Source organism: Budorcas taxicolor, chromosome 3, assembly GCF_023091745.1.
Source record: "Budorcas taxicolor isolate Tak-1 chromosome 3, Takin1.1, whole genome shotgun sequence".
In the NCBI taxonomy this organism is placed as follows: Eukaryota; Metazoa; Chordata; class Mammalia; order Artiodactyla; family Bovidae; genus Budorcas; species Budorcas taxicolor.
The window spans coordinates 106,183,051-106,210,218 of record NC_068912.1 but is presented as its reverse complement, the minus strand read 5'-3'; the positions used below and the strand labels follow the sequence as shown (position 1 = coordinate 106,210,218).

The 27,168-nt window shown below is 42.3% G+C and overlaps 1 protein-coding gene across 4 annotated transcripts; it reads left to right on the top strand.

Moving 5' to 3' along the window:
- On the top strand, window positions 1-27,108 carry CAP1 (cyclase associated actin cytoskeleton regulatory protein 1). Of its 4 annotated transcripts, none has more exons than XM_052637672.1 (13): window positions 1-138; window positions 13,456-13,577; window positions 14,175-14,278; window positions 16,198-16,275; window positions 17,935-18,078; window positions 18,173-18,258; window positions 21,402-21,507; window positions 22,635-22,812; window positions 24,193-24,368; window positions 24,535-24,658; window positions 24,798-24,880; window positions 25,193-25,336; window positions 25,942-27,108. In XM_052637672.1, the coding sequence occupies exons 2-13, from the start codon at window positions 13,466-13,468 to the stop codon at window positions 26,023-26,025; spliced, it is 1,419 nt and encodes a 472-aa protein (XP_052493632.1). In that variant the 5' UTR covers window positions 1-138; window positions 13,456-13,465; the 3' UTR covers window positions 26,026-27,108. The 4 variants fall into 4 exon arrangements, with proteins under 4 accessions (XP_052493632.1, XP_052493634.1, XP_052493631.1 ...); XM_052637674.1 differs by having other exon boundaries at window positions 57-138; window positions 13,453-13,577; window positions 14,178-14,278; XM_052637671.1 differs by having other exon boundaries at window positions 57-138; window positions 13,453-13,577.
- The last annotated feature ends 60 nt before the right edge of the window (window positions 27,109-27,168 follow it).

The window sequence follows — 27,168 nt, the reverse complement described above, 5'->3', positions numbered from 1 at the left end:
TTAGCCGGCCCTTCATTTCCGGTGGGGGTGCCGCGCCCAGTGAGGGCCCGGAAGTGGGTCGCGCGAAGGTTGCTGGGCGGTTCTTGCCGGAAGTGGAGAGAGGCTGATCGCAGTCCGGAGGTGAGACAGAAGTCTGAGGTGAGTGTGCACGGTGGGGAGTGACTGGGGTCCACTCCTCGGCCCACTGGCCTTTGGCGTTATTAATGGCCTTTCTGACCTAGGTGCGTGCGGTGAGCCCTCCTGAGGGGGCCGGCGCGGTGGGGCCCTTACGCCGACCCCGGATCCTGGGCGCGGTCTCTTGAGGTGGGGCCGGGGTGACCAACTGAGCCGGGCTCTCCTGTGGAGGCCCTCCCTCCGCTGGACCTAGCGGTTCTGGAGGTCATTGTCAATAGAAGCCTGATTCCTAAGGAGCTCTGACTGAAAGATACCTCCGAGACCTTAGAGTCTTCACTATTCCTGGTCTCGCCCCCATTGCTTGGATGGGTAAACTGATTCCAGAAGAGACGAGGCTTGTCTAAGGTCTTACTGCGAAACAATCGGAATCCAGACCTCAGTTCCTTAGTTTACCAGCCCCAGATCCTTCCCCCGTTTATTTCCCAGGAACCTTTCTGTACCTTGGGGTGGTCTTCCGGTAGGTGTCTCTCAGGCAGTTGCAGGTTTAAAGGCTACCCGCTGCGTGGAACTTTTATTTAAAAATACAGCATGTTTGGAATGCCTGGGGAGTTTTTTTGTTGTTTTTTAAGAGTGGAGCAGGTCTTTGTGTTTGCAATCTGAGAGCCTTCCCTTTCTCTTCGTCTGTAGTTCTTATCTTGAAAACCCATGTTAACTTTATTGAACGTATCTCATACTTCTGGTCATAAACTCTGTTGGCTCAGGTTTGGTCTGGCTCCACTGCAAAGCCTCGGTAGCCATAGGTGCTTTATTGTTTGAGCCTCATTTTTACTCATCTTTTAAGTGAAGATCTCTGCTCACCTCACAAGATTAAATTCAGTGTAACAAATTATGTTTATTCTTTGTTAGGGACTCTGCCATATCCAGGGGTTGCAGAAACAAAATAAGGTAGACCCTGCCTTCATGGATCTGACATTGGTCACAGGGAATTTAACAAATATTATAAATGTGATGCATGTTAGGAAAGAACAGGGTACTATGGCAGTATGTAACAAGGGGCTCAGGAAAATCACTTCTGCAGAAGCAGGGTTTAAGATGAATGTCAAACAACGAAGAGCTGGATGAAGACAGGATGAGAAACTTAAAGCAGAGGTTAGTATCAGAACTGTGTCAGTTGAAGCTGTTTATAGGGATCCCTGTTCAAGTGAAAAACGGGGATGGGGAGCCCAGCACATTAACCATTCACTAGTCATTTATTGAATATGTGTGAGGCACATATGAAATGAGGCACATATGAAATGAGGCACTTGGCCCTGGTGACCAAGAATACAGTAGTTTTCTTGGAGTGGAGGAGGAAGCAGACAAGTAAATCGTGGGTAGCTTACAGTGTTGAGGTGCCCTGTGTGAGCGTAGGGTTCTGAGAGGAAGACTACCTGAGCCAGGTTTTGGGGAAGAAGTGGGAGAGTAAGTCTTGGAGGATTTATTTAGCCATATGGTGAATCTGAAAAAGGAATTTCCAGCCAGAGAGTCCAATGCAAGAAATGGAGACTGGATGTTGAAAGACCATGACTGGAATTCCAGTAAAGCTCAGAGAAGTGGAGGAGGTGGGCAGTGGTGGGATCAAATATGAAGGCCCTTGTAAACCCTGCTAAAGAATTTGGAGCTTACCCTGAAAGCTGTGGGGAGGCTTTGAACGCTCTTACGTAGGAAAATGATATGGTCAGATTGATGTTTTATTAATAATTTGTCTGTTGGGGGAGGGGAAGGACTTTAGTGGGGAAGTAGACGGGTGTTCGGAAGGTTGAACAATGGCTTGAACTAAGACAGTGAGAATGGAAAGGAGGAGGGATCAAATTTGAGCAATATGAAAAAGATGGAATCCATAGATTTGGAGGCTGATTATTTATGGAAATGAAAAAATAGAAAGAACCTAGGACAATTGTCTGATTTTCTGGTTTAGGGAAGTGGTAGTACTATTTACCAAGATAGGTACTCTATGAAGAAGGTTAATTGGAGAGGTGACATGGAAAGAAAATAAATTTTGGACGTATTTAGTTTGAGGTGTTTGCAGTACATCTAGCCAAAATGTCTAATAAGGTATCCCGGCTAGAAGAAACAGCACAAAGATGTGGAGGCAGGGGGTTTATATTATTCAGTGAAGTACTGGGGCCTCGGGTTTGTAGGGGAAGATAAGACCAGAAAGAAAAGGTAGGTGCTGCCAGGTTGTCAGGGGCTTTTGATGCCTTGTTTGAATGCATTTGGATTTATTCTATGGTTGCCATTTTGCTTATTGTTTGAGTTACTGCTGTTCAGTATGAAGAAATTTCAGTTGAATTTTCTTCCCCCTTCCCCAGAAATACTTCATCAGTCAGATGTTTTGGAGGAGTTTAAATAAAATGGTAGTAGTGAAAGTACTTTGTCAGGTACAACCTGTCATACAAATCAAAAGTGGTAGTATTGCTAAGCTTCAGTGTGTGTATTTTTGATTTGTAGAGGTTAGCTGTTTAGTTTGTAAAATGTTTCCAGCCTGAAGGATTGAAGCCTTTTTTTCAATCCCTTTTCTTCCTTATACATACCTTTGTTTAGTTGCAGTTATTTTTCAACTAGAAACTGAGCCTTTAAAAAGTGACTTCCTTCTTTCAGTTTTCTGTGAGGCGTGGTGAATCAAAGATGCATTTTACTTAAGCAAATGTAGTGTCATTGGAAGTTGAACCTTCTGGTTTGAAATTTAATCCTGAGATTTGAAATCTGAGGCTCCTCAAGCCATATCTTAGGCAGTCCTACTGATTATTTCTTTGCCTTACCCTCATCAGTTTCTTTATTTTCTATTAAGCTGGCTTTCATATCGATACTTAAGCTTTTCAACCAAACCAGACTGCTTTTTTGAAAAGAACTGTTTTCATCTTGTTACCCCTTCACTGGCTTCATTTTCCCAGAAAATCAAGTCTAACTCTTTTGTCCAATTTACAGAATTCTCCAGAGTCAGACCCTTAATTTAGTTTTCATTGGGTGGTACAGATTGACATTCTGATTTAGAGAGTTCCAAACTATTAGCATTTTATTTGTACCTTTTGCACTTACCTTTTGCTCATGATTACATTAGAACAGAGTTTCTCAACCTCAGCATAATTCACATTTTGGGCCAAATAATTCTTCATTTTGCAGGGTTGTGCTGTGCATTGTAGGATTTCAGCAGTATCCCTGGCCTCTACCTATAAGATGCTAGGGGCAGTCCTTCATCTGTGATAACCAAAGATGTCTTCAGATAGTGCCAGATGTCTCCCGGATGGAGAATAGTGTATGAGAAAATACCTTAGCTCTGATTGTGTGGTGTCTTATCTTCAGTTCAGTTCTCCGAGAGCAGGCTCCATTGCTGTGATTAACACAGTGTATGGCACATGATAAGCGCAGGGTACTTTGCAAGAAATGGATCATGGGTTTCACTGAAGCGTCAAGAATTGTTTATTCAAGGAATTTCTGGGTGGGCTTTGAAGGAGTGGCTGTTTTGTGTTTTTTTCCTCTCAGAGAATGTGATCTTAATGAAGAAAGCCATTGTTTAGGCACTCACTAGAAATGAGATTTGTATTAGTTGACAGCAAAAGTCAGCCGATTTATATTTCTCCTATATTGGAGGTATATAAATTTCCTGTTTTCTTTGCCTGCACTTAGGCAGCTTTCTTTGGCAAACAGGGATTCTCATTTTATTTGTTTATTTTTGGTTGTGCTGGATCTTCATTGCTGTGCACAGGCTTTCTCTAATTGTGGCGACTGTGGGTTACCCTTGGTTGCAGTGCATGGGCTTCTCATTGAAGTGGCTTCTCTTGTTGCGGAGCATGGGCTCTAGGTGCATGGGCTTCAGCAGTTGCAGTACTCAGACTCAATAGTTGTGTTGAATGGCCTTAGTTGCTTTGAGGCATGTGGAATCTTCCTGGACCAAGGATGGAGCCAGTGTCCCCTGTATTGGCAGGTGGATTCTTATCCTCTGTATTATCTTCTGGATTCTTATCCACCAGGAAAGTCCCTATCATTTAGTTTAAATTGCATGCAGTTTATGATGTTACTCAACATTTATTTTGACTGATAAAATTGTTATATAGTTGACCCTCGTACAACATGGATTTTCAAGAGTTCACTTACACCGATGGATATGGAGGGCTGGCTGTAAAGTTATTTGTGGAGTTCCTGCTGCACTGAGGGCCTGTGCTCATACCTCCAGTAGTTCAAGGGTCGACTGTAGTTTCATGACCGTAAAGTTAATGCAGCTCTGGCATTCACCATGAAACTATTTGTTCTTAATATACCATCACGTAAACATAATAAAAACTATCAAAGCTCTAAAAATACTCCTCAGCTACAATGCAGCTTTGTTCGCCTTATATTACCAGACCTGTTGTGTCACATTTTTCCATTCCACTGCAAAACATAGTTGAAATATTTAGTGGAAAGAGTGAGCTTTGTTGTTGTTGTTGTCTTTTTCCCTCCAGGGGTCAGTAAAATTCCTGTACTTAAGTTAATTATAGAGGTACAGTCACAGATCTTTTCATATCTGTAGCTGTAGCTGAATCATGGCTAGGGACAAATGATATCCTTGAATCTATCTTTATGCATGAGAATGGGAAATGCTGTTCTGTTTAAAGCAACTACCAATTGAAATCAACCAATGTGGTTTTTCCTTATATAATGTAAAAGATGCCTACTGAATGCTTTTATGCTGTTAGTCTTCATAAAATGAATGAATGTTCATTGAATATAAGAGAGAAGGTAACCCATGACCACACAGAGTTATCTCTTTGCCCCAAAGCTTTGAAACAGCTAGTTCTTAAGTCTGACTTCAGCTTGTGCAGTTACTAACTTGACTCACTCCTGGAGCTTTAGATAAGAGGACATGTTTATTGAGGGAATGGGAGACAAGTGCTGATATTAGGCAGAATTCTTTCCCTCCCTAGAAGACAGACCTTTCTTTCTGGGGTGGCAGTGACTTGGGCACTAAATGTCATTGGTTTCATCAGAGAAACCAAATGCTTGGGGAAGAACAGTGGCTCCTGATTTGGGTTAGATTTAGATAGCATCTTTACTGGGGCAAAGTGCTGTCTGTTCTTTGGTTTCTGAGTTACAAGCCAACTTGTAAGTAACCTGTTAGCATGTGTAGGTTTTGCTCTGTAGCATGTTAGAGCCTTGTGATGAGAATTTCTACATTGTTAGGAATAGAACTAAACTAATGCCTTATGGTTTAGTGTAGCTTAGAAGAGATATCCAAGTGGAACTGTTTTGTTGTCTTTTGTTTAAAAGAAATTATATTAACTTTTTTTTTTTTAAGCTTGGAAAATAGAAGGGGAAATTGTGCAAAAATCCATCACTCTAACTTGGCAAATATTGTAAATTTTGTGTTCTTTTCAAGTCTTTTTCCACAGTGCATGTAGCTATTTCCCTGTAATTAGAAGTCTAAGCTAACACTGCAGTGAACATCTTCATGCCTATCACTTTTCCCACGTTAGTATTACTTCCTTAGGATAACATCCTGGGAACAGAATTCCAAAGTAAAGGCCAGCAGAAGCATTTTGAAGCAGATCGGGTGGGCTACAATAATATACAGGGTGACTTGTATAGTTGCTTTATTTTCAATTCTACTTAAGGGTATGACCTACAGGAACAACTACCAGACAAAGCAGAAAACATTTGACCATAGCAGCTTTTTGAAAGTAGAAATTCATTCCACTGCCTTAATTGCCTAGTGAAAAGAGGCAAGAACTGCAGGAGTAACCTGGTTCCATTTACTTCTGAATGACAGGTAGAAGGAATTGGGTTGTTTGAATTGTTAGAATGAGGAGAATATGGAGCAGCTTTGGCAGGAGTCACTGACCATTTCTGATTTCACTTAGTTTAAAACCACAAAAGAAGTTGCTGGAGAATCAAGCTCCTCATTTCTTTTTGTTCTGCATAATATCCCTCCAAAAGCCTATGCATTCTCATTACTTAATGATGTTTCCTTGCTGATGACTTGTAAACATTGATCTCCAGCCTTGATCCTTGCCCAAGCTTATTTCTAACTATTTATTGGATATTCCTACTTGGAAACTTCATCTTCTGTTCAAACTGTATATCCAAGATTGACCTCATGTTCTTGCCTTAGCTAGAACATGCCAGAAATCGTGTTCTTGCCTATAGCATCATCATTCTCTTACTCCCTTGGATTTGCCACTCTGGAGTCATCTTTGACTTCCTTCTCTGAATGCTACTATACTCAACAGTACCAGACAGTTAATACTTGTTCTGTGTTTAATGCTCACTTGTTTCGTGTGACCTCAGTGGGCAGAACCAAGATCAGTGGGTGGAAGTTGCAGGGAGACTGGTTTTGCCTCCATATAAGGAAGAACTTTTAAATACTTTGAGCTGTGCGAATGGAATAGGCTGCCTCCAGAAGTCTTGAGTTCTCCACACTGAGGGCGTTTGAACAGAGGCTACCTGACTAATTGCTGAGGATATGGAAAGATTTGTTCTTGCTTATGCTTTCTAGACTCCTTCCCGATCCTGAAAGCCAGTGATTCAGTGAAAGATAGCTTTGTCACTCCTGCTAGACTCCCTCAGAGCAGAAAAACTATTTTACTGTTAATTCAGGTGCTGGTCACTTAGTGGCCTAAAAGTGATTTTTTTTTTCCTTTGCTATATCAAAAATGTTTTTTGCAGGAGCACTTTTATTTTACAGCTAGTTGAACAGCTTTCAACCTAACCTAAAATCCTAATATCGTCCTTCTTTCCCCCCAAACCGATTCTTTCAGTACTTATAAAAATTTTGCTTTCATCATATTATTCCTTCATTCAACATCCTTGAAAGGCTTCACATTCATCACAGCACGAAATTCAAATGCTGCCTGGCTCTTAGTGCCTCCATAACCGAGCCCGCCTTGCGTATCCCCGTAGTACTGTGCAGACTGTCTGCTCACGCTCTGTACTGAGCCTCCTTGGTCTCTATTTGCTTTTCATTGCTCTAGAATGTCTTCTCTTTTTTCTTTTACTTTTTCTGCCCCAATTCTCTCCTGAAACCCCTGAGACTAACTCTAGTCCTCATTGATTTCTTCTGAACTCCAAGCATATAGTCATTTATACTCTGTAATTTAGGACCATACAACATCTTAAAAAGAAAAAGCTCCAGTGTATTGGCTGATACTTTAACTTTTCCCAATCCAAATGAAATTAGTTAATCTCTTAACAGAACTTTAAAAAATATAGTCTTCAGTATTTATTCCATTGGCATTTGTGTTGTCCTTCTCAAGAAGAATGAAAGCTTCTAGATGGCAGAGGCCGTGGGTCTGCCATTTCTTCAGTAGCCATGACAGTGCTGCGCACTTTCCTGGTACGAGCATCTATGTGCCAGGTTTTCTAGATGCTGGACATTAGTGGGGGGAGGCCGTTAGGGGAGCAGAGGCAGGGAGAATGAAGAAATCTCCCATGCTTCTGGAGCCTGTGTTCCAGCACGTGGTAGGCAGTGAGGACATTTCACATTTGAACCGCATTGTAAGGCTCCCAAAGAGACTGTGCTTGGTTGCTCAGTTGTGTCTGACTCCTTGCGACTGTAACCCGCCTTGCTCCTCTGTCCACGGGGATTCTCCAGGCGAGAATACTGGAGGGGGTTGCCATGCCCTCCCCCCAGGGGTCTTCCTATCTCAGGGATCAAACCCAGGTCTCCTGCATTGCAGGTGGGTTCTTTACAGTTTGAGCCACCAGGGAATCCCATAAATACTGACGTGGATAGCCTTTCCCTTCTCCAGGGGATCTTCCCCACCTAGGAATCGAACTGGGATTTCCTACATTGCAGGCGGATTCTTTACTACCAGCTGAGCTACTCATCTATAAAACCAACTCCTTTGATCCTTACATCTCCGTGTGCTAGGTGCACGCATGCTAAGTCACTTAAGTCGTGTCCGACTCTGTGTGACCATACGGACTGAAGCCTGCCAGGTTCCTCTGTCCATGGGATTCTCCAGGCAAGGATACTGGAGTGGGTTGCCATTTTTCAATCCAGGGGTTGAATGCGTATCTCTTGGGTCTCCTGCATAGGCAGGCTTGTTCTTTACCACTGACGCCGCCTGGGAAGCCCCAGGTGTGCTAGGTGATGGTCCATTAAATGACTGTCCTGAAGTTATGCAGCCAATACGTGACAGAGTTGGGACTCAAACCTTGGCCTCCAGAATCCTAGTTTTATTAAGACTTGAGTAATTAAGACTGCCTTGCCTTCTGAGGCTTTTATGATGAACGCTTAAATAGTTGGGAATCTGTATATTCATTTATAGACACTTACATACAGTTCTTGGCTACTGGCAACCAAAAATGGCAGGGAACAAGATTAGGCACAGCTATAGTTCTCTGCTTTGGCAATTCTGTATTGGGAAAAATCTTATTGTAAATATTTACCTTCCAAGTATGTGTCATCTCTACTGAAGGTGAAAAAAAAATTGGCCTCCATGGAGGAAATTGAGAGCAGAGAAATTGAAGGCTGCTAATAATGTGACTCAGGATACCATAAAGAGACCTTGAAGCCACAGCTGGGGTTGGATGCTGTGGAACCTGTTAGTCCCTTAAGCGCTTAAAAGCCATGTGGAGTGGTGGGAAGAGCCTGAGAATTTGTGTTCTCCTCACTTTAACTTCTGTCAGTTTCTTTCCTCTAAAGATGGGGATCAGTATCTTTGTAACATACATCATAGAATTACTAGACAAAAGAAGCAGTAGTTTGATGATGTAAAGCACAACTATAAGGGAGTTTTGTTTTGTTTTTTTCTTTATAAATTTTTTGTTTGTTTTGTTGGCTACACCTTGGGGCGTGTGGGATCTTAGTTCCCCGACCGAGGATTGAACTTGTGCCCCTTGCATTGGGATTGTGGAGTCCTAACCACTGGACTGTCAGGGAAGTCAGGGAATTTTGTTTTTAATTGATATTATATCATCTAATAAGGTTATCTTCCTTAAGGTATTTGGTTTGACAATCTCCATATCAGTGTAATTTGTGCCCAAGAAGGCCGTGTTTATTTGAAAGACAGTGTTTGTTAGATCCTACAATTAGGGGGAAATTTTTTTTTAAGAAAGGGGGAAAAACACCCCACACTTCTCCTCAGACTTGACACAGAGAGGAGACAGCCAGACTTGTGTTGAGGGGAAAGAGGGTAAAGGCCCTTATTATTATCATTTTTTTCAAGGGCCTATATTAACCTATTGTGTTTATAGTGCCTACCACAGTTATAGTACTGGAATTACAAAGGCAAGACATGGTCTCTTCTGTAGGGTGACTAATTAATTGCCTGTTGACTATTAAATGATTTTAAAGCTGTGTGTGAAATGTATGGTAGAAATAAGTACATAATGAAATATTGTGGGAGACATACTGGAAACGCTTCTTGGTGAGATTGATATCTTGGCTCAGATTTAATGGATGGTAAGAATTCTAGGGGCAGATTGACAAGGGAAAGCATCAGTTCAGTTCAGTCGCTCAGTCGTGTCCGACCCTTTGCAACCCCATGAATCGCAGCACGCCAGGCCTCCCTGTCCATCACCATCTCCCGGAGTTCACTCAGACTCGCGTCCATCGAGTCAGTGATGCCATCCAGCCATCTCATCCTCTGTCGTCCCCTTCTCTTCCTGCCCCCAGTCCCTCCCAGCATCAGAGTCTTTTCCAATGAGTCACCTCTTTGCATGAGGTGGCCAAAGTACTGGAAAGCATACCAAACTGGAAGAAACCTCCTAGAGGAGGTGAAAGCATAGCTGAATTTGAAAAAGGCAGTAGGAGTTATGAGATAAGGAACAGGTTGGGATGGGAAAGCAACCAAGCAGAGTGGATAGCATTGAAAAGTCTTAAAAGTGAGAGAAAGCAGAACTCTTTCTGGAACATGCCAGTAGTTTGGGTTGCTGTGGAATGTTGAGTAAAGGTGTGGCAGGAGATAAAACTGGCAGAGTGGTGGGAAATAAAACAGGGCCAGATTGTGGAAACCCTTGTTTGGACGTTACTCTGAGTCACTGTGGTAATAAGGAGAAGAATGGATAAGAGGGTGTGTTACTGAAATTAGAGGACTAGTGAAGAGGTTATTGCAGTAATCTAGGCAAAGTCATGATGGCTGAATTTTTATAAATCAGGATGAAGACAAGGGGCATCTATTTATGATACACAAAATAGAGCCTATGGATTTTGATGACTTGAGATTAGTAAGAAGACAATTTAGTTAATGTTTATGGAATCCTAGCCATGTTTCAGGACTGAGCCAGTCAAGCAATTCCACGTGTATTTCCTCACGTATTCTTTCTACAGCCCTTTGGATTTTATGCTGTTCTTCCTGTTTTACAAATAAGGAAGCTGAGGTTCAAAAAGTTTGGTAACACTCAGACACAGAGACTCCCAACCTATCTGACTTCTCTAAAGAATAATGCTCTTAACCACTATACTGTACTGCTTAACAGTTTCCAGGTTACTGTCTTTTTTTTTTTTAATTGAAGTATGGCTACTTTACAATGTTGTATTAGTTTCTGCTGTACAGCAGAGTGAATCAGTTATATGTATACATATATCCCCTCTTTTTAGATTTCCTTCCCATTTAGGTCACCACAGAGCACTGAGTAGAGTTCCCTGTGCTACACAGTAGGTTCTCATTAGTTATCTATTTTATACATCAGTTTATACATCAGCTCAGTTGTGTCCGACTCTTTGCGACCCCATGGACTGCAGTACACAGGGCTTCCCTGTCCATCACCAGCTCCCAGCGCTTGCTCAAACTCATGTCCATTGAGTCAGTGATGCCATCCAACCATCTCATCTTCTGTCGTCCCCTTCTCCTCCTGCCTTCAATCATTCTTAGCATCAAAGTCTTTTCAAATGAGTCAGTTCTTCGAATCAGGTGGCCAAAGTACTGGAGTTTCAGCTTCAGCGTCAGTTCTTCCGATGAATATTTAGAACTGATTTGCTTTAGGATGGACTGGTTGGATCTCCTTGCAGTCCAAGGGACTCGCAAGAGTCTCCTCCAACACCGCAGTTCAAAAACATCAATTCTTCAGTGCTCGGCTTTCTTTATAGTCCAACTCTCACATCCATACCTGATTACTGGAAAAACCAAAGCTTTGGCTAGACAGACATTTGTTGACAAAGTAATGTCTTTGCTTTTTAATATGCTGTCTAGGTTGGTCATAACCTAGAGCAAGCGTCTTTTAATTTCACAGCTGCAGTCATTGTCTGCGGTGATTTTGGAGCCCCCCAAAATAAAGTCTGTCACTGTTTCCATTGTTTCCCCGTCTATTTGCCGTGAAGTGATGGGACTAGATTCCATGATCTTGGCTTTCTCAATGTTGAATTTCAAGCCAGCTTTTTCACTCTCCTCTTTCACTTTCATCAAGAGGCTCTTTAGTTCTTCACTTTCTGTCATAAGGATGGTGTCATCTGCATATCTGAGGTTATTGATATTTCTTCTGTCAATCTTGATTCCGACTTGTGCCTCATCCAGTCCAGCATTTCTCATGATGTACTTTGCATATAAGAAGCAGGTTAACAACATACAGCCTATGTATTTTATATATAGTAGTGTATGTATGTGAATCCCAATCTCGAAATTCATCCCATCCCCCTTCCTCCCCACCCCTGGTATCCATAAGTTTATTCTCTACATCTGTATCTCTGTTTCTGCTTTGCAGGTAAGTTCTTCTGTATGATTTTTCTAGATTCCACATATAAATGATACTGTATGATGCTTGTTTTTCTGACTTCACTCTATTACAGTCTCTAGGTCTGTCCGTGTCTCTTCATATGGCACTGTTTTGTTCCTTTTTATGGCTGAGTAATATTTCATTTGTGTATGTTATATTTTCTTTATCCATTCCTCTGTTGATGGACATATAGGTTGCGTCCATGTCCTGGCTGTTGTAAGTAGTGCTGCAATGAGTATTGGGGTGCAATACTCCTCTGAGAGATCAGAGCCTGTACACCGAAAAGAGTGGGCAGGGATGATCTTAGTTTATCTCATGAGTTGCTTCTCTCTTCCACAGGGAAGACAATGTGTTAATTTGAGGTATTCTGTCATGTCGTCATCTTTGAGCGAATTGTGATTCTGTCGTCATTTTAGGTGGCTTCAAGGGAGTTGAGTTCATTCATCTTCAGTTACCTGACCAGATTAACGCTTTGAAATGAAATCTCTCCAAGTCTTTGGCTCAAATTTCACTTGACTGATTTTTACAAGATCACTTACAGTCTCAGCCACTTTATATTGATGTATATTGATAACGTTAACACTTACTTATATGTGTTTGTGGGCAACTTTCAGAACCCATGTCCCTCTGGAGTTCTGAGATTCTATACTTCAGGTTCATTGACTTCATAAATATTTATTGAACACTTTCTACCTGCCAGGTAGTGGTCTAGATGGTAGAGGATAAACTTGTTTAGGAAACAAACCAGAAAAGGTCCCTTCTCTTTTGAGGAGAGAGGAGCTTCCTTTCTTTAGCATATTAGACATTGAATGAGGCTAGTTCAGTAAGTTGGTATTTGTGAAAAGATCTATAACAAGCCCTTCTGGATATGTCTTGTTTTCCTTCCCTGCTGCATGTCTAGATCCTGCCCATCCTCCTTTGAAGCCTGGCTCAATTGGCAGTTTCTCCTTGATAGCCTTATCTGACGCTTCCAGTTGATATATTCTTCTCTTCTCTGAAATCCTGTGTTATTTTGCCTGCAACTTATGTCACCTTAAATTTTTTTCTGTTTGTTTTTAATAGTTTTAGTGCACAGTGTATAGTTCTCTGTTAGACTATAAGTTATTGTGGGTAGGATAAATATCCTGTTCATCTTGGCCTTGGGCATTCTGCATGCAGGCAGCAGGATGTAGGAAAAAACACTGAACTTAGAGCCAGAAGACTTGATTTGAGTACTGGCTTCCCAACTAACTAATTTTGTGACTATAGGCAAGTCATTTAACTTCATTGAAATTGTTTCCTATTTTTAAGAATGTAGTAGTTATCTTTCCATTCATAAGTAGTTGTTGAGAGGCTTAATAAACTGAGAAAACATATGTGGTTTTTCCTTGTAAATTCTAAATTCTTACACAGATACTTAGTTGATGATATCATAGTAAATATTCAGTAAGTATTTGGATGAGTAAGTATTTGCTTTTCAGTTAACGCTGTTTCCTGGGTAGTTCTTTTGCTTAATGAGGTCTCTATGCTTCTGCAAATATGCTAGACTATCTTCCATCTTATTTTACTGTAAAATGATTCTGTTCCTCAGAATTGGCATCTTCTTCGTCTCCAGGGCATTCTTTTTTCTTTTTCCTCCCTAGGTTCTGTGTCATATTAAAGCAACAAATAACATTTGGTCTATTTCAGCAGGTGGTACATTATGGCTGACATGCGAAATCTGGTAGAAAGATTGGAGAGAGTGGTGGGCCGCCTGGAGGCAGTCTCCCATGCCTCTGACACACATTGTGGGTATGGAGACAGTGCTGCAAAAGGTAAGCAGTATGCATGCCAGTAGAATGCTTTGAGTGAAACTTGGTGTCCTGGCCTGCAATTTTTCTATCTTGGTATATTCTCTTCTTTGGAGCTAACTTGCTGAAACATTTAATCTAGAAAGTTCATCACCTGTAAGATAAGGGAGGAAGTGACTTCTATGCTGGGAGGCCTGTGGTAAAGTTATTTTAACATGAGAACTTCCTGCTTGTATGCTATTTCCTGTTCTTTCTTTAGCAAAATGACTCTAGTATAAGTCAAATGACAAGTGATATTAAAATTTCCTCTCTCCAAATTATTGGCAGATTGACCATTTTGCACATGTACCAGTTGAATTATAGAATGTTAGGCTAAAAGGAACTTTGGTGGGGGGTAATTTTGTTTATTTTCATTCTGTTGATTAAAAAAATCAAGCTTAGTTAGGAAAGGGGACTTAGCTAGGATCACATAAGAAGTTAATGGTGATTTTGGAGCTAAGCTCCTGACTGATACCCCAAGCCTTCTGTTTACTGTGTTACCTTGCCTCTCCGCTTTGGAAGTGCCTTTAACAAACTCTCTTTCTCGTGTGTGACCATTCTTGGTGGTGTGTCTGTCTTTAGCAGGAACAACTCCATATGTGCAAGCGTTTGACTCACTGCTGGCCGGTCCTGTGGCAGAGTACCTCAAGATCAGTAAAGAGATTGGGGGAGATGTGCAGAAACATGTAAGGAGGTTTGGCCCTTTTTTCCGTCTTTTAAGGACTGGTGGCTTTCTTCAAATCCTAGTCATCCTTGGTTTAAGAGCCCCTTGAGAGGCTCCTGGCTGCTTCTACCTGCACTGAGGAACTCAGTCTATGCACTGAAACAGTTTTCCACATTTTTTTCCAGGCCCTCTGCTTTTATCACATGCTCTGATAGGCTTCTTTTATATAGATAGCTTGCTTTGCTCATCTTGGTAGTGAGAATATGCTACCCCACCATGTTATATAACCAACCCTGGGGTGGCTTATTCAAAGGACTCATCATCATGACTTAGCATTTATGAAGCTGTTCTTGATAGTTATGCTAAAGCTATGCTAATGTGAGTTATTTTCACACTTAGCCCACAGTAAGAATATGAAGTAGGCAATGACAGGTGCTCTCCACCCGCCTCCCTTCCTGCTGCTACCCACGTGTCACCACCACTCCCACTCTGTCTTTCTCTTCGGGACCTGGAACCTTCCTGCTAGTCTTTCAGTGATCCTTTGTAAGCAGTAACCATGTTTAGGATCAGCCTGACCCTTCAGTAAAACTGTTTGCCTGATCTTTGGAAGATCTATTTGAAGCCTCTTACATACCATCTGTTGGTAGTGGTGTTAACTCTAGAGAGTGGGACTGGGACCTTAGGAGTATGGGGCTTGCATATTTACTTTATACAGACTCTGTCTTTCTCTTCGGGACCCAGAACCTTCCTGCTAGTCTTTGAGTGATCCTTTGTAAGCAGTAACCATGTTTAGGATCAGCCTGACCCTTCAGTAAAACTGTTTGCCTGATCTTTGGAAGATCTGTTTGAAGCCTCTTATATACCATCTGTTGGCAGTGGTGTTAACTCTAGAGAGTGGGACTGGGACTTAGGAGTATGGGGCTTGCATTTTTACTTTATACAGTAGATAACGTTTGAAAAAGTTTAAAACGTATCAGTTCTACATTTAAAAAATACAAACCCAGAAAAAAAAAATATGACTTGACTTTGAAGTTTTATATGTGGTAGTGCTTATAGCTTCATGCTTCTTAAAATTCATTTGTCCATGGCCCTCAGTAAGAAATACATATTTGTAACCAAGATATGCATGTGTGCTAAGTCTCTTTAGTCGTGTCCGACTCTTTGCGACCCTGTGGACTGTAGCCTGCCAGGCTCTCTGTCCATGGAATTCTCCAGGCAAGGATACTGCAGTGGGTTGCCCATGCCCTCATCCAGGGATCTTCCTGACCCAGGGATGGAAACTGTGTCTCTTACGTCTCCTTCGTTGGCAGGCAGGTTCTTTACCACTAGCGCCACCTGGGAAGACCAGTTAAGATAGATGTTTCACAAAATAGTGTTTATGCAACCTGTATTGCACCTTAAAAAATATATAATTTCTAATTGAAATTATTGCACTCATTGTTCTACTATACTTCACTTAAGCACTCATTATGTGTCACAAAGTTGATTTAATTATCTGTGATAGGTCATGGTCCAATACTTGAAAATAGCTTTAACCGTATGGAGTAAATACCTTAAGAATTTGAGGCATAAGCTTAGGCCTTTGCTTTTACTCCTACCTCTGGTTTTTCAAAACAATTTTTTTTTGGTGATGAGAGGTAGGAGAGATTTTTCAGTGCCCTTCATACCACATGTGCAGCTGCAAACTTGACTTCTTTGAAAGCCCTAAGTATCTTCATTTCCAACTCTGGATATACAACCCTGATTGGTTCCAAGAGGAGCAATGGTATATGTAATTCTGCTCAGTCCCTGAAATCTGGATTACTTAAAGAAATCAACATGAAGTGCCTGGGTTGCTGCCAGAATACATGAACGTGGAGGTTTCAGGTTATTCTTATCAGGACTCGTCCAGTTGTGAAGTGTCGCTGATAGCTGATTCTTTTCCTGTCCTCTTGTTTTCAGGCGGAGATGGTCCACACAGGTCTGAAGTTAGAGCGAGCTCTCTTGGTTACAGCCTCTCAGTGCCAGCAGCCAGCAGGCGTAAGTTCACTACTGGTTGGTTTTGTTATGGTTTGATGTGCAGGACAGCTTGAGGGCTTTCTGCTGAGCTATCACAACATGTTACGATAGACCTACCAGGCACCAAGTCCCAGGAGAGTCCGATTTTAAGCCCCACTATGGGAATGTGCCATCTGACAGTCTTTTCTAGCCTCTTGGCTTAGCCCAGATTCATCATATTGTCTCCTTAGTTGATTAGGCCCTAGAAAGTGATTTTCTTGCTCCACTGGGGATGTGCTTTTATTAGTAAGACTGCTGGGGAGATCGTAAAAGAATTGCTTCTCCCCTCACCCTAAGTGGTTGGACATCTCTCTTTAACTTTATTCCTACCTCAATATTTTATGCTGCCAAAGTATGAAAATAAATTAGAGAAAATTTAGATTTTTCTTAGAGCCACACATTTTAGTTTTGTTTTGTTTCTTCTTTTTTGCATTTGGCTCTCCTAGGTAGAGGGGTAATAAAATAAGTTTTTGTGCTAATGCTGTATTAAAACCTGTGAATCCTCAACATGCCTAAACAATGTAAAAGTAGCGGAAGTGATGTTAAATATGTTAGATTCTAATTTTTAATCTTAAAAGACAAAAGGTTAAAGCATTTTGTCTAAACCTTTTTTTCCAACCCCACACTTTTCACAACAATTCAGGCAGCTGAGATATTATTATATTTCCCTTACTTTAGAGCAAGGATTGGCAGACTGTAGTCTGCAGGCCAGATCTGGCCCACCACCTATTTTAAGTGAAGTTTTTTTTGAAACACAGCCATGTCCATTCTTTTAAGTATTGTCTGTTGTTGCTCTATGCACTACAACAGCAGAGTTAAGAAATAGCAACAGAGCCCGTATGGCCTGCAAAGATTGAAATATTTACGGTCTGGCTCTTTACAGAAAGTTTACCAACTCCTGCTTTAGACTGTTCTCGTACTGAGATCTGAGAATCGAGATGTTCAGGAAACCAAGCTTTGTGGGAAGGATGAAAACACAGAAACACAAGATTCGTCCATTATGCTAAGCTTCCTGCTCAAATGCCAAGTCCTCTAATTGCATTTGATTCAGCAGATCTCTTCTCAGCAGCTGCTATACGGCTAGCACTGTGTTGAGGGCTGTGCAGATTATAAAATAGGGCTAAAACAAAGCCCTTGTGTTTGAAGAATTAATGAGAAAGAAAAACATGTTCACATGGGTCCATTAATAAATGTTGCGTGGTAAGGTCAGAATTGGCTCTGCTGATGAGAGATGCAGTTGGAGGCCAGTGTGGCTGGGGTTGGAGGGCTCTTCCTCATGAAGCAGAGGATCGTGTGGATAGATGGAAAGAGAGGAGCCCATCATGAGTGAGGGCCCAGAAAGGAGCTAGTAGCTCCTGTTAGTGGGACAGAAAAGACAAATGTCAGAAATGGTAGAATTTTGTGGTACAGCTGGTGTATGGGTCCTGATCATAAAGAACCACAAAATCCTGCCTGAGGAGTTGGAACTCTGAGGAGGTGTTGAGTAGTAGTGTAGCCATATGAATCTTTGGAGATAAATACAGAGTTTATTTGCATGCTTGTTGTAGTTCATGAAGAATTCTTGCTTTACAAGATCAGAGTTGAGCAACATAAAACATAAAAGGACTCTAACCTCTGTCTTTTCTTGCCTCTTTTTTCTAGAACAAGCTTTCTGACTTGTTGGCACCCATCTCCGAGCAGATCCAAGAAGTGGTGACCTTCCGGGAGAAGAACCGAGGCAGCAAGTTGTTCAATCACCTGTCAGCTGTCAGTGAAAGTATCCAGGCCCTGGGTTGGGTGGCTATGGTGAGCTGCACAGCTTCTATGGAAGGGAAGGGACAGAGGCCAGGAAATGTGACTGGAAAGGCCCTGAGTCACTGACAGCTTTTTCTTTTTCTAGGCTCCCAAGCCTGGTCCCTATGTGAAGGAAATGAATGATGCTGCCATGTTTTATACAAATCGAGTCCTCAAGGAGTACAAAGATGTGTAAGTCCAGCTTGTCCTCAAGGGGTCAAGAACAAACCCAGCTGGTTACTTGACTTGCTAGAGTAGGACTTTGGGTTAAGTTAAGGCTGGCTGTGGCTGCTGTGTTGATTCTCTTCTCTCAGAGCTGCTTTTTGGAAAGTGTGATAGATGTTGACTCATAGAAGCTGCATTTGCAAGCAGGAAGTGTTTCTTCTTCCTCTTCTCCTTTTTCTCCAGGGTTTGTAGAGGGCTTTTGAGTTTTCTCATCCTTGCCCTTACAGGTTTAGGAGCTTTTGCTGGATATGAAAATGAACTAATGCCCCCCACCACCTTTTTTTTTGCCTGTGTGGATATTTTGTTCCTTTGTTGAAAACTTCTAACTGGCTCAATGGCAAAAGTTACAACAAGATTTACTATAAAGTGACCCTGACTATTCTTATAGTCAGGTGAAGTGAGAGGAAGGCTGCCTGACCACTGCAGGTATTGAATAAGGGGAGTTATTGTATGTCCGACCACATGTGTCCACCAGTGTGAACTTCTCCATCACTGGTTTTGAGCTGGAGTGACTACAGACACCTGTTACTTGGCTGCGTAACTCTCCAAACCCTTCTTTTCTTCCCTCTGTTCATCCTCAGTAATCAGCATATGTTGAGTGACTACTCTGAAGGAATGAGCCTTCATGTGGGTCTGAAATATCTCCCAGAACACCAGGCAGTTCCTTGATCCTTCCAGTAATCTGGAATTAAGCATCACAATGTTTTGATTATATCCCACTATTATACTCCACAGTTTACAGTTGAGGAAATTGGGTTTTATGCTCAGTTCAGTTTAGTCGCTCAGTCGTGTCCGACTCTTTGCAACCCCATGGTCTGTAGCATGCCAGGCCTCCCTGTCCATCACCAACTCCCAGAGCTTACTCAGACTCATCTCCATTGGGTCGGTCGTGCCATCCAACCACCTCATCATCTGTCGTCCCCTTCTCCTGCCTTCAATCTTTCCCAGTGTCAAGGTCTTTTCCAGTGAGTCAGTTCTTTCAGTCAGGTGGACGGAGTATTGGAGCCTCATCATCAGACCTTCCATTGAATACTCAGGACTGACCTCCTTTAGGATGGACTGGGTTGATCTCCTTGCAGTCCAAGGGACTCTCAAGAGTCTTCTCCAACACCACAGTTCAAAAGCATCAATTCTTTGGCACTCGGTAATCATAAAGTCTTCCAGCTAATAATACATAAGAGAGGAGACTTGAACTACAACACAGTGCTACTTGTGTAATTTAGTACTGATGCAATTCAGTCGCTCAATCGTGTCCGACTCTTTGTGACCCCATGAATCGAAGCACGCCAGGCCTTCCTGTCCATCACCAACTCCCGGAGTGTACTCAAAGTCACGTCCATCGAGTCGGTGATGCCATCCAGCCATCTCATCCTCTGTCGTCCCCTTCTCCTCCTGCTCCCAATCCCTCCCAGCATCAGAGTCTTTTCCAATCAGTCAACTCTTCGCATGAGGTGGCCAAAGTACTGGAGTTTCAGCTTCAGCATTGTTCCTTCCAGAGAACACCCAGGACTAATCTCCTTGAGAATGGACTGGTTGGATCTCCTTGCAGTCCAGGGGACTCACAAGAGTCTTCAACACCACAGTTCAAAAGCATCAATTCTTCGGCGCTCAGCTTTCTTCACAGTCCAACTCTCACATCCATACATGACTACTGGAAAAACCATGGCCTTGACTAGATGGACTTTTGTTGACAAAGTAATGTCTCTGCTTTTGAATATGCTATCTAGGTTGGTCATAACTTTCCTTCTAAGGAGTACGCGTCTTTTAATTTCATGGCTGCAATCACCATCTGCAGTGATTCTGGAGCCCCCAAAAATAAAGTCTGACACTGTTTCCCCATGTATTTCCCATGAAGTGATGGGACCAGATGCCATGATCTTCGTTTTCTGAATGTTGAGCTTTAAGCCAACTTTTTCACTCTCCTCTTTCACTTTCATCAAGAGGCTCTTTAGTTCCTCTTCATTTTCTGCCATAAGGGTGGTGTCATCTGTATATCTGAGGTTATTGATATTTCTGCCGACAATCTTGATTCCAGCTTGTGCTTCTTCCAGCCCAGTGTTTCTCATGATGTACTCTGCCTATAAGTTAAATAAGCAGGCTGACAATATACAGCCTTGATGTACTCCTTTTCCTGTTTGGAACCAGTCTGTTGTTCCATGTCCAGTTCTAACTGTTGCTTTCTGACCTGCATATAGGTTTCTCAAGAGGCAGGTCAGATGGTCTGGTATTCCCATCTCTTTCATAATTTTCCACAGTTGATTATGATCCACACAGTCAAAGGCTTTGGCATAGTCAATAAAGCAGAAATAGATGTTTTTCTGGAACTCTCTTGCTTTTTCCATGATCCAGCGGATGTTGGCAATTTGATCTCTGGTTCCTCTGCCTTTTCTAAAACCAGCTTGAACATCAGGGAGTTCACGGTTCATGTATTGCTGAAGCCTGGCTTGGAGAATTTTGAGCATTACTTTGCTAGCGTGCGAGATGAGTACAGCTGTAGTCTGAGCATTCTTTGGCATTGCCTTTCTTTGGGATTGGAATGAAAACTGACCTTTTCCAGTCCTGTGGCCACTGCTGAGTTTTCCAAATTTGCTGGCATATTGAGTGCAGCACTTTTACAGCATCATCTTTCCTCCTAAAGGGAAGTGTTTTATTTTTAATTTTCTGGAGGAAGGCATATTTTTGACCTGAGGCATTGTGTTACAAGGCAGTTGAGTTTCTTGGAGTCCTGAAGATCCATAGTGATGCTTGAGAGCCCTCTTGACCATGGCTTCAGGCACAGAATATATGCTCTTTTTAGTTTTTTATATAAGATTATGCCTAAAGTCTTATGCTTTGAAAAAACAGTTTGTTACTTTAAAAAGTTTAAGGCATATTGCTATAAGAGGTAGAGATACAGAGTTCCTGTCGGTATGGACTTTGGTCTAATTAGGGTAAGAGAATAGGTTTAAAAAAGAAAAGAGAAGCTCAGTTATGATAGAAAAGCTGCCATTGAGCAGAGGCTAAGGAGCGTCACAGGCAAGAAAATGTGAGCTCATAGATAGGAAGGATCTGGAATCATTGTTGTAAGGTACCCTGACTGCCTGCAGTGAGTTGTTGTTTAATTCTCCCAGGGATAAAAAGCACGTGGACTGGGTCAAAGCTTACTTGAGTATATGGACAGAGCTGCAGGCTTACATTAAGGAGTTCCATACCACCGGGCTGGCCTGGAGCAGAACGGTGAGTTCTCATCCCCTCCTGTCATTCCTCCAGGAAGTAGGAGAGAAGGAAAAGGGGTAAAAGAGTAAAGAAACCGAGGGTAAGGGAAAGACTGCTCAGTTCTAGTCAGTGTCGGTAAACATGAGTCAGGGACATGCTTGGGCTGGAGGGGAGATAGATGAATAAATAACATCCCAACCCTCAGGAAGCTTAAATATAGAGATACGAAACCCCAGTACCAATCACCAAGCCAAGTGCTATTACAAAGGTGCACACTACAGAGTATGAGAAAGTGATTCTCAACTGGGAGAGACTGTACTTGCAGGAGTTATATTCTCATCTGAGACTTGTCAGGTATAGGATGGAAGTGGGAGAGATGGGTAACAGCGAAGCTTAAAGTAAATGCAGAATAAATGTAGAGATTGGTCATCTGCCTTCAGTCAGAAGGGAGAGTCAAATTTGAGACATTTAGTCTTTGTAACAAGTGATAAGGGGACTTCCTTGGTGGTCCAGTGGCTAAGACTCTGCGCTCCTAATGCAGGGGATCTGAGTTCAATCCCTGGTCAGGGAACTAGATCCCAACGTGCCACAACAAAGACCTGGCACAGCCAAATAAATACTTTTTTTTTAATTGATGATAAGAAACTATAATAGGTATTTGAGCAAAATAGTGGTAATGATCAGATTTGTCTTTAAAAGAGTCTTAGTATATAGATTGGGGGCAAGGGCTTATGCTCAGACTATGTAAGTACTCATGGTGCAAAAGACTGATACAAACAGACTTAGGGAGGTCCAACCAAGAGAACAGAATGAGTTAATGAGAAGATGATTAACAGCCAAGCTTGGACGGTGATGCCTTTCGCTAGAATAGAAATGGGGTGATTGTACAGGAAGGGGAGCAGGCAGGGGATGGTAAAATCAAACTTGGATTTTGTAAGTCTGAGGTATTGCTGATACACTAAGATTTTTAGAACTCTAGGTTTAGAGCTGGAAAAATGGAGCTGAGTTGGGTGTGGGTCGGGAGCATTAATCATTGCATCAAGGACTACAGTGAAAATCCCATGTATCTTGGATACATGTAAGGTCCTGTTGGGGCAGGTACCGAGGGGAAGAAAAGTTGACAGTGTTCCCTTCACTTACTGTTCCAGGGGCCTGTGGCAAAAGAACTGAGTGGCTTGCCATCTGGACCCTCTGCTGGATCTGGTCCTCCTCCTCCCCCACCAGGCCCACCTCCACCCCCAGTCCCCACCAGTTCAGGTTCAGATGACTCTGCTTCACGCTCAGCACTGTTTGCGCAGATTAATCAGGGGGAGAGCATCACACATGGTAAGTGAACGCTTTGGCAAGAGGAGTCAGTAAACAACTTGTTTTGGCAAGAACTTACCAGCTAGCAATCTGGCAGTCTGTAAACCAGAATCATGGTTTGTTTATGGGAGATTCATTTGGGGTGTTACATTCTTTCAGGTTGCCTAAAGGGACAGCAGAGCTGGCTTAAATGGAAATTGAAAATGGGTCATTATAGTTGTGGGAATCTCTTCCCATTGGAAAGTGATTTAAGGGGCACATATAGAGTACCTACTGTATTGTGCCAAGGCATGGTGCCAGTGGTTTTCCCTAGAGCTTTTTCCATGTTACCACATGGTCTCTTTGGGAAGTCATCATGGAAGGGGGTGGTTAACTTCCTCCGAGGATGTATATTAGTCATAATGGAAAACTTGCATAAGAATGACCGAATGTTGGCATAGAAAAGGTAGACACTCTCATATACAGTAGGTTGAAGTCTAAATTATACAAGACTCTCCTAGGAATCTACCTATAAAAATATTCAAAGGACAAGTTTTAGGCATTATTATTTATAGTAGCTAAGAATGGTATAACAATCTATATATCCAACTTTAAGAGAAATGGTTAACTGTGGTATGTTCCTCATGATGGAATATTATGCAACTGTTAAGTCTTTTTTCTGCCATGAACCATGCAGTGTTTAAAGAAAAAAAACTAACCACATGGAGTGGTGATGCTAAAAAGCTAGCATTGCTTATGTAGATTGGGCTCTGTTCATAAGCAAGGCATGTGTCAGCCTATTGAGGGTGATTATGGAATTTTTTTTCCCTTAAAAAAATAAAGATATTTTTAGAAACTATAGGCTAACTTGAGAAAAATTTTACTGTTAATTGGTTAAACCAAATTTTTTTGGTCTAAGTGTGTATGCTTACATCTAAATAAAAAACAACTATGAATAGAAAAATTATCGGAAGGGAAGTTTCAAGTGCCAGCACTGATTGGGGGTGGGTGGTAAGTTAGCTGTGAATGAGGTTATTTTTCCTTTTACCAAATTTTTTTTATTATCACATAGTACTTTTTTTCTTCCTCTGTTGCTTTAAAAACTACGTATGTATTTTGTGAGTATATACTTAGTGTCTTTCTAGATCTTTTTCTTGTGTTTTTATCCCCATCTCCCCCATATATACATATTCTGCATTTTACTTATTTTTTAGTGGAATTTTATAATTTAACCTGGAGGTAGAAGAGAATTATAAAAGTGCTTCTCCAGCGGTATGAGAGAGAACATCTCAGAGGCTCTGGGTTTCGGCTTTGAATTTTTGGTTAAGGATCAGTGTAAGTTCTGATAGCAGAAGTTGGTTATTGCTTCAGCTCAAAGCCCTGGTATGAAGGACAGGAACAAAGCAGCTGTTGTTCTTACAGCCCTGAAACACGTATCCGATGACATGAAGACTCACAAGAACCCTGCCTTGAAGGCTCAGAGTGGTCTGATACGAAGTGGCCCCAAACCCTTCTCTGCATCTAAACCAGATCCCCCCAAACCAGTCACAAAGAAGGAGCCAGCTCTACTTGAACTGGAGGGCAAGAAGTGGAGAGTGGTGAGTTAAAAATACCCAGAGTTGGGGAACAAGAAGTGGGGGCAGAGACTAAATGGTCACAGCCAAACAAGTGCAGGCTTTTGATTATAAGAAAGAAAGTTTGGCATAGTCTGGTTTTTGGGGTGTGCTTAGTGATGAGGTTCCTAAAAGGGGATCTCTTTAACAGGAAAATCAGGAGAATGTTTCCAACCTGGTGATAGAGGATACAGAGCTGAAACAGGTGGCTTACATATTCAAGTGTGTGAACTCGACATTGCAAATCAAGGGCAAAATTAACTCCATTACAGTAGGTGAGTTCTTCTTGGCCAAGGCAGGCTCTGTGCTAGAGCTCAAGAAGGCTGGCACCCTACCTCCCCTATTTCTAGAGATTCTTAATAGAGTGCTTTCCTTTAAAGTTATACTATTAACCTTCTCCCTTTCTTCTCCTAGATAACTGTAAGAAACTTGGTCTGGTGTTTGATGACGTGGTGGGCATTGTGGAGATAATCAATAGTAAGGATGTCAAAGTTCAGGTAACTCGATACCTTGGCTCCTTCCTTTGGTCTCGGGGATTAATTGAAAGAGACACAGCCGACCCACAGATGTTGCTGTGGTAGAAATCTGACTCTCTGGGGTCTGTAAGCTGAGCTGCTCTGGATGTGGCAGGAAAGGAGTTGGCCCTTATTGTGAGCTGTTTCCAGCACCATCCCCACCCACCCCTAGTATCCAGTATCTGTTGTACACCTGTGAGTTGTTCCTGTGCTCCCGTGAAACAGGGAAAGCTTTTCCTACAGTTAACTGTTCTTCCAGAGGCCAGAACTCAGTGCTCTTGGTTTCCTCTGCAGGTAATGGGTAAAGTGCCAACCATTTCCATCAACAAAACAGATGGCTGCCACGTTTACCTGAGCAAGAACTCCCTGGATTGTGAGATAGTCAGTGCCAAATCTTCTGAGATGAATGTCCTCATTCCTACAGAAGGCGGTGACTTCGTAAGTTTCTTGATCCCTTTAGTAGTATGATGTGAAAACAGAAAGAAGGGCCTAAAGGCTAGTGTTGGAGAAAGCTAGTTGATGGACATTCTGCACCAAGTGGGTCCAACCCAGCTGTGCACACCTCGAGCACATGGAAGCCTGAGATGGTCCCACAAAGTAGACCCCCTAAGGAGAGTGGTTTCTGGCTTTCTTAGGTTGAGCAGATGCTCAGGGTAGCAGAAAGGACTGGGGTTGAGTCACAGCACGCTGCTGAGCCATTCACATTCCCATCTGTACCTCACAGGGTTAACAGCTGTCCAGGGTTACTGGTCAGTAGGAAATAGACTCAAACCTCCATCTGTCTAGCTTTGGAGGCCCTGCTCTCATTCCTGCACTGCACGGCTCCTTCACTGTGGCAGTGGTGGGGGAGGTGTTCTCTGAGATGTGCTGCTGCCAGTTCCATAGCCCCCATAGCCAGGCTTTCACAAGAGGATTCCATTTCTCTCATTACATCCTACTTGCTCTCAGTTTAGTGCAAACAGGCATTGGGAGAAAAGTGTTAAGATTTAATTAACTCCATGTTGCCTAGCTCAGGTTTAAACTTGTTGTTTCTCTATTTGCAGAATGAGTTCCCAGTCCCTGAGCAGTTCAAGACCCTATGGAATGGGCAGAAGTTGGTCACCACAGTGACAGAAATTGCTGGATAAGCAAAGTGCCACTGGGTTCCTTGCCCTCTCCCTCACACCATGGGATAAATCTGTATCAAGATGGTTCTTTTTTAGATTTCCTCTACCTTTCTGCTCTTAAACTGCTTCTCTGCTTTGAGAAGCACAGCTACCTGCCTTCACTGAAATATACCTCAGGCTGAGATTTGGGGTGGAATAGCAGGTCAGTTGATCTTCCGCAGGAAGGTGCAGCTCTTTCATATCAGCTCAACCACACCGCCAGTCCATTCTTAAGCAACTGCAGACCAGGACAGGTGTGTTTTAGCTTTCAGCCTTTGGGGTTATTTGACCAACAAATAGTCTTTTGGGAAGACTATAGCAGTCCCAGGAATTAACAGGTCAGAATGTTCACACAAGTTAACCTTTTTCTAACAACGAGTGTGAAGGTAACAGCAGCTGATCCTAGTTAGTTCTTCTAACTTAAACTAATTTTCACTATTGACAAGTGAGGCAAGGGTTGCACGGGACCAAAGGCTGAAGCTTGGCCATCTAGCATTCCTAGCAAAATGATTTCCTACAAGCATTCCTTTTCTTCTGCATTCCATCCCGCACCTGCCCAAACCTGACCGTAGGTTGTCCTGTGTTAGCTGCTGTGGTGGTGCCCTGCACCCAGGCCAGCTAAAGGAGTCTCGGACCCTTTCTCTCTCGGGCCCCTGCCCAGCACCTTCCTACAGAGATGACTTAAAAAGAGAGGAAAAAAAAGGAAGACCGCACCATTCCCAGAAATGTGGCTCCCCTTTCCCCTTCCATTCTAGGTGCCCGTCATCCACCTTCACTGCTTCCGTGGCACTGTCATGCTCACAACTTTGGGCTTCTGTCTGGGCACCTGAACAAAGGACTAAAATCTCCACTGCAGGCTGTTTTTAGGTCTTGTGTAAAACTCTTGCACAGCCTTGCTAATGCAACTTCCAGTTTTTCCTCTAGGACAAACACTTTACCAAAATATGCAACTTTTTTTTGGTGGGAAGAGAGATTGTCCTGTGATTTCTACCCATTTCCTGAGGCCTGTGGAAATAAACCTTTATGTACTTAAAGTTATACAGAAAATAGAATAAAATTAATACCAAACTCACTTAGTATTTATGTATGATGTTTGCTGAACAGAAATGTAAGAACTTTGAAAAG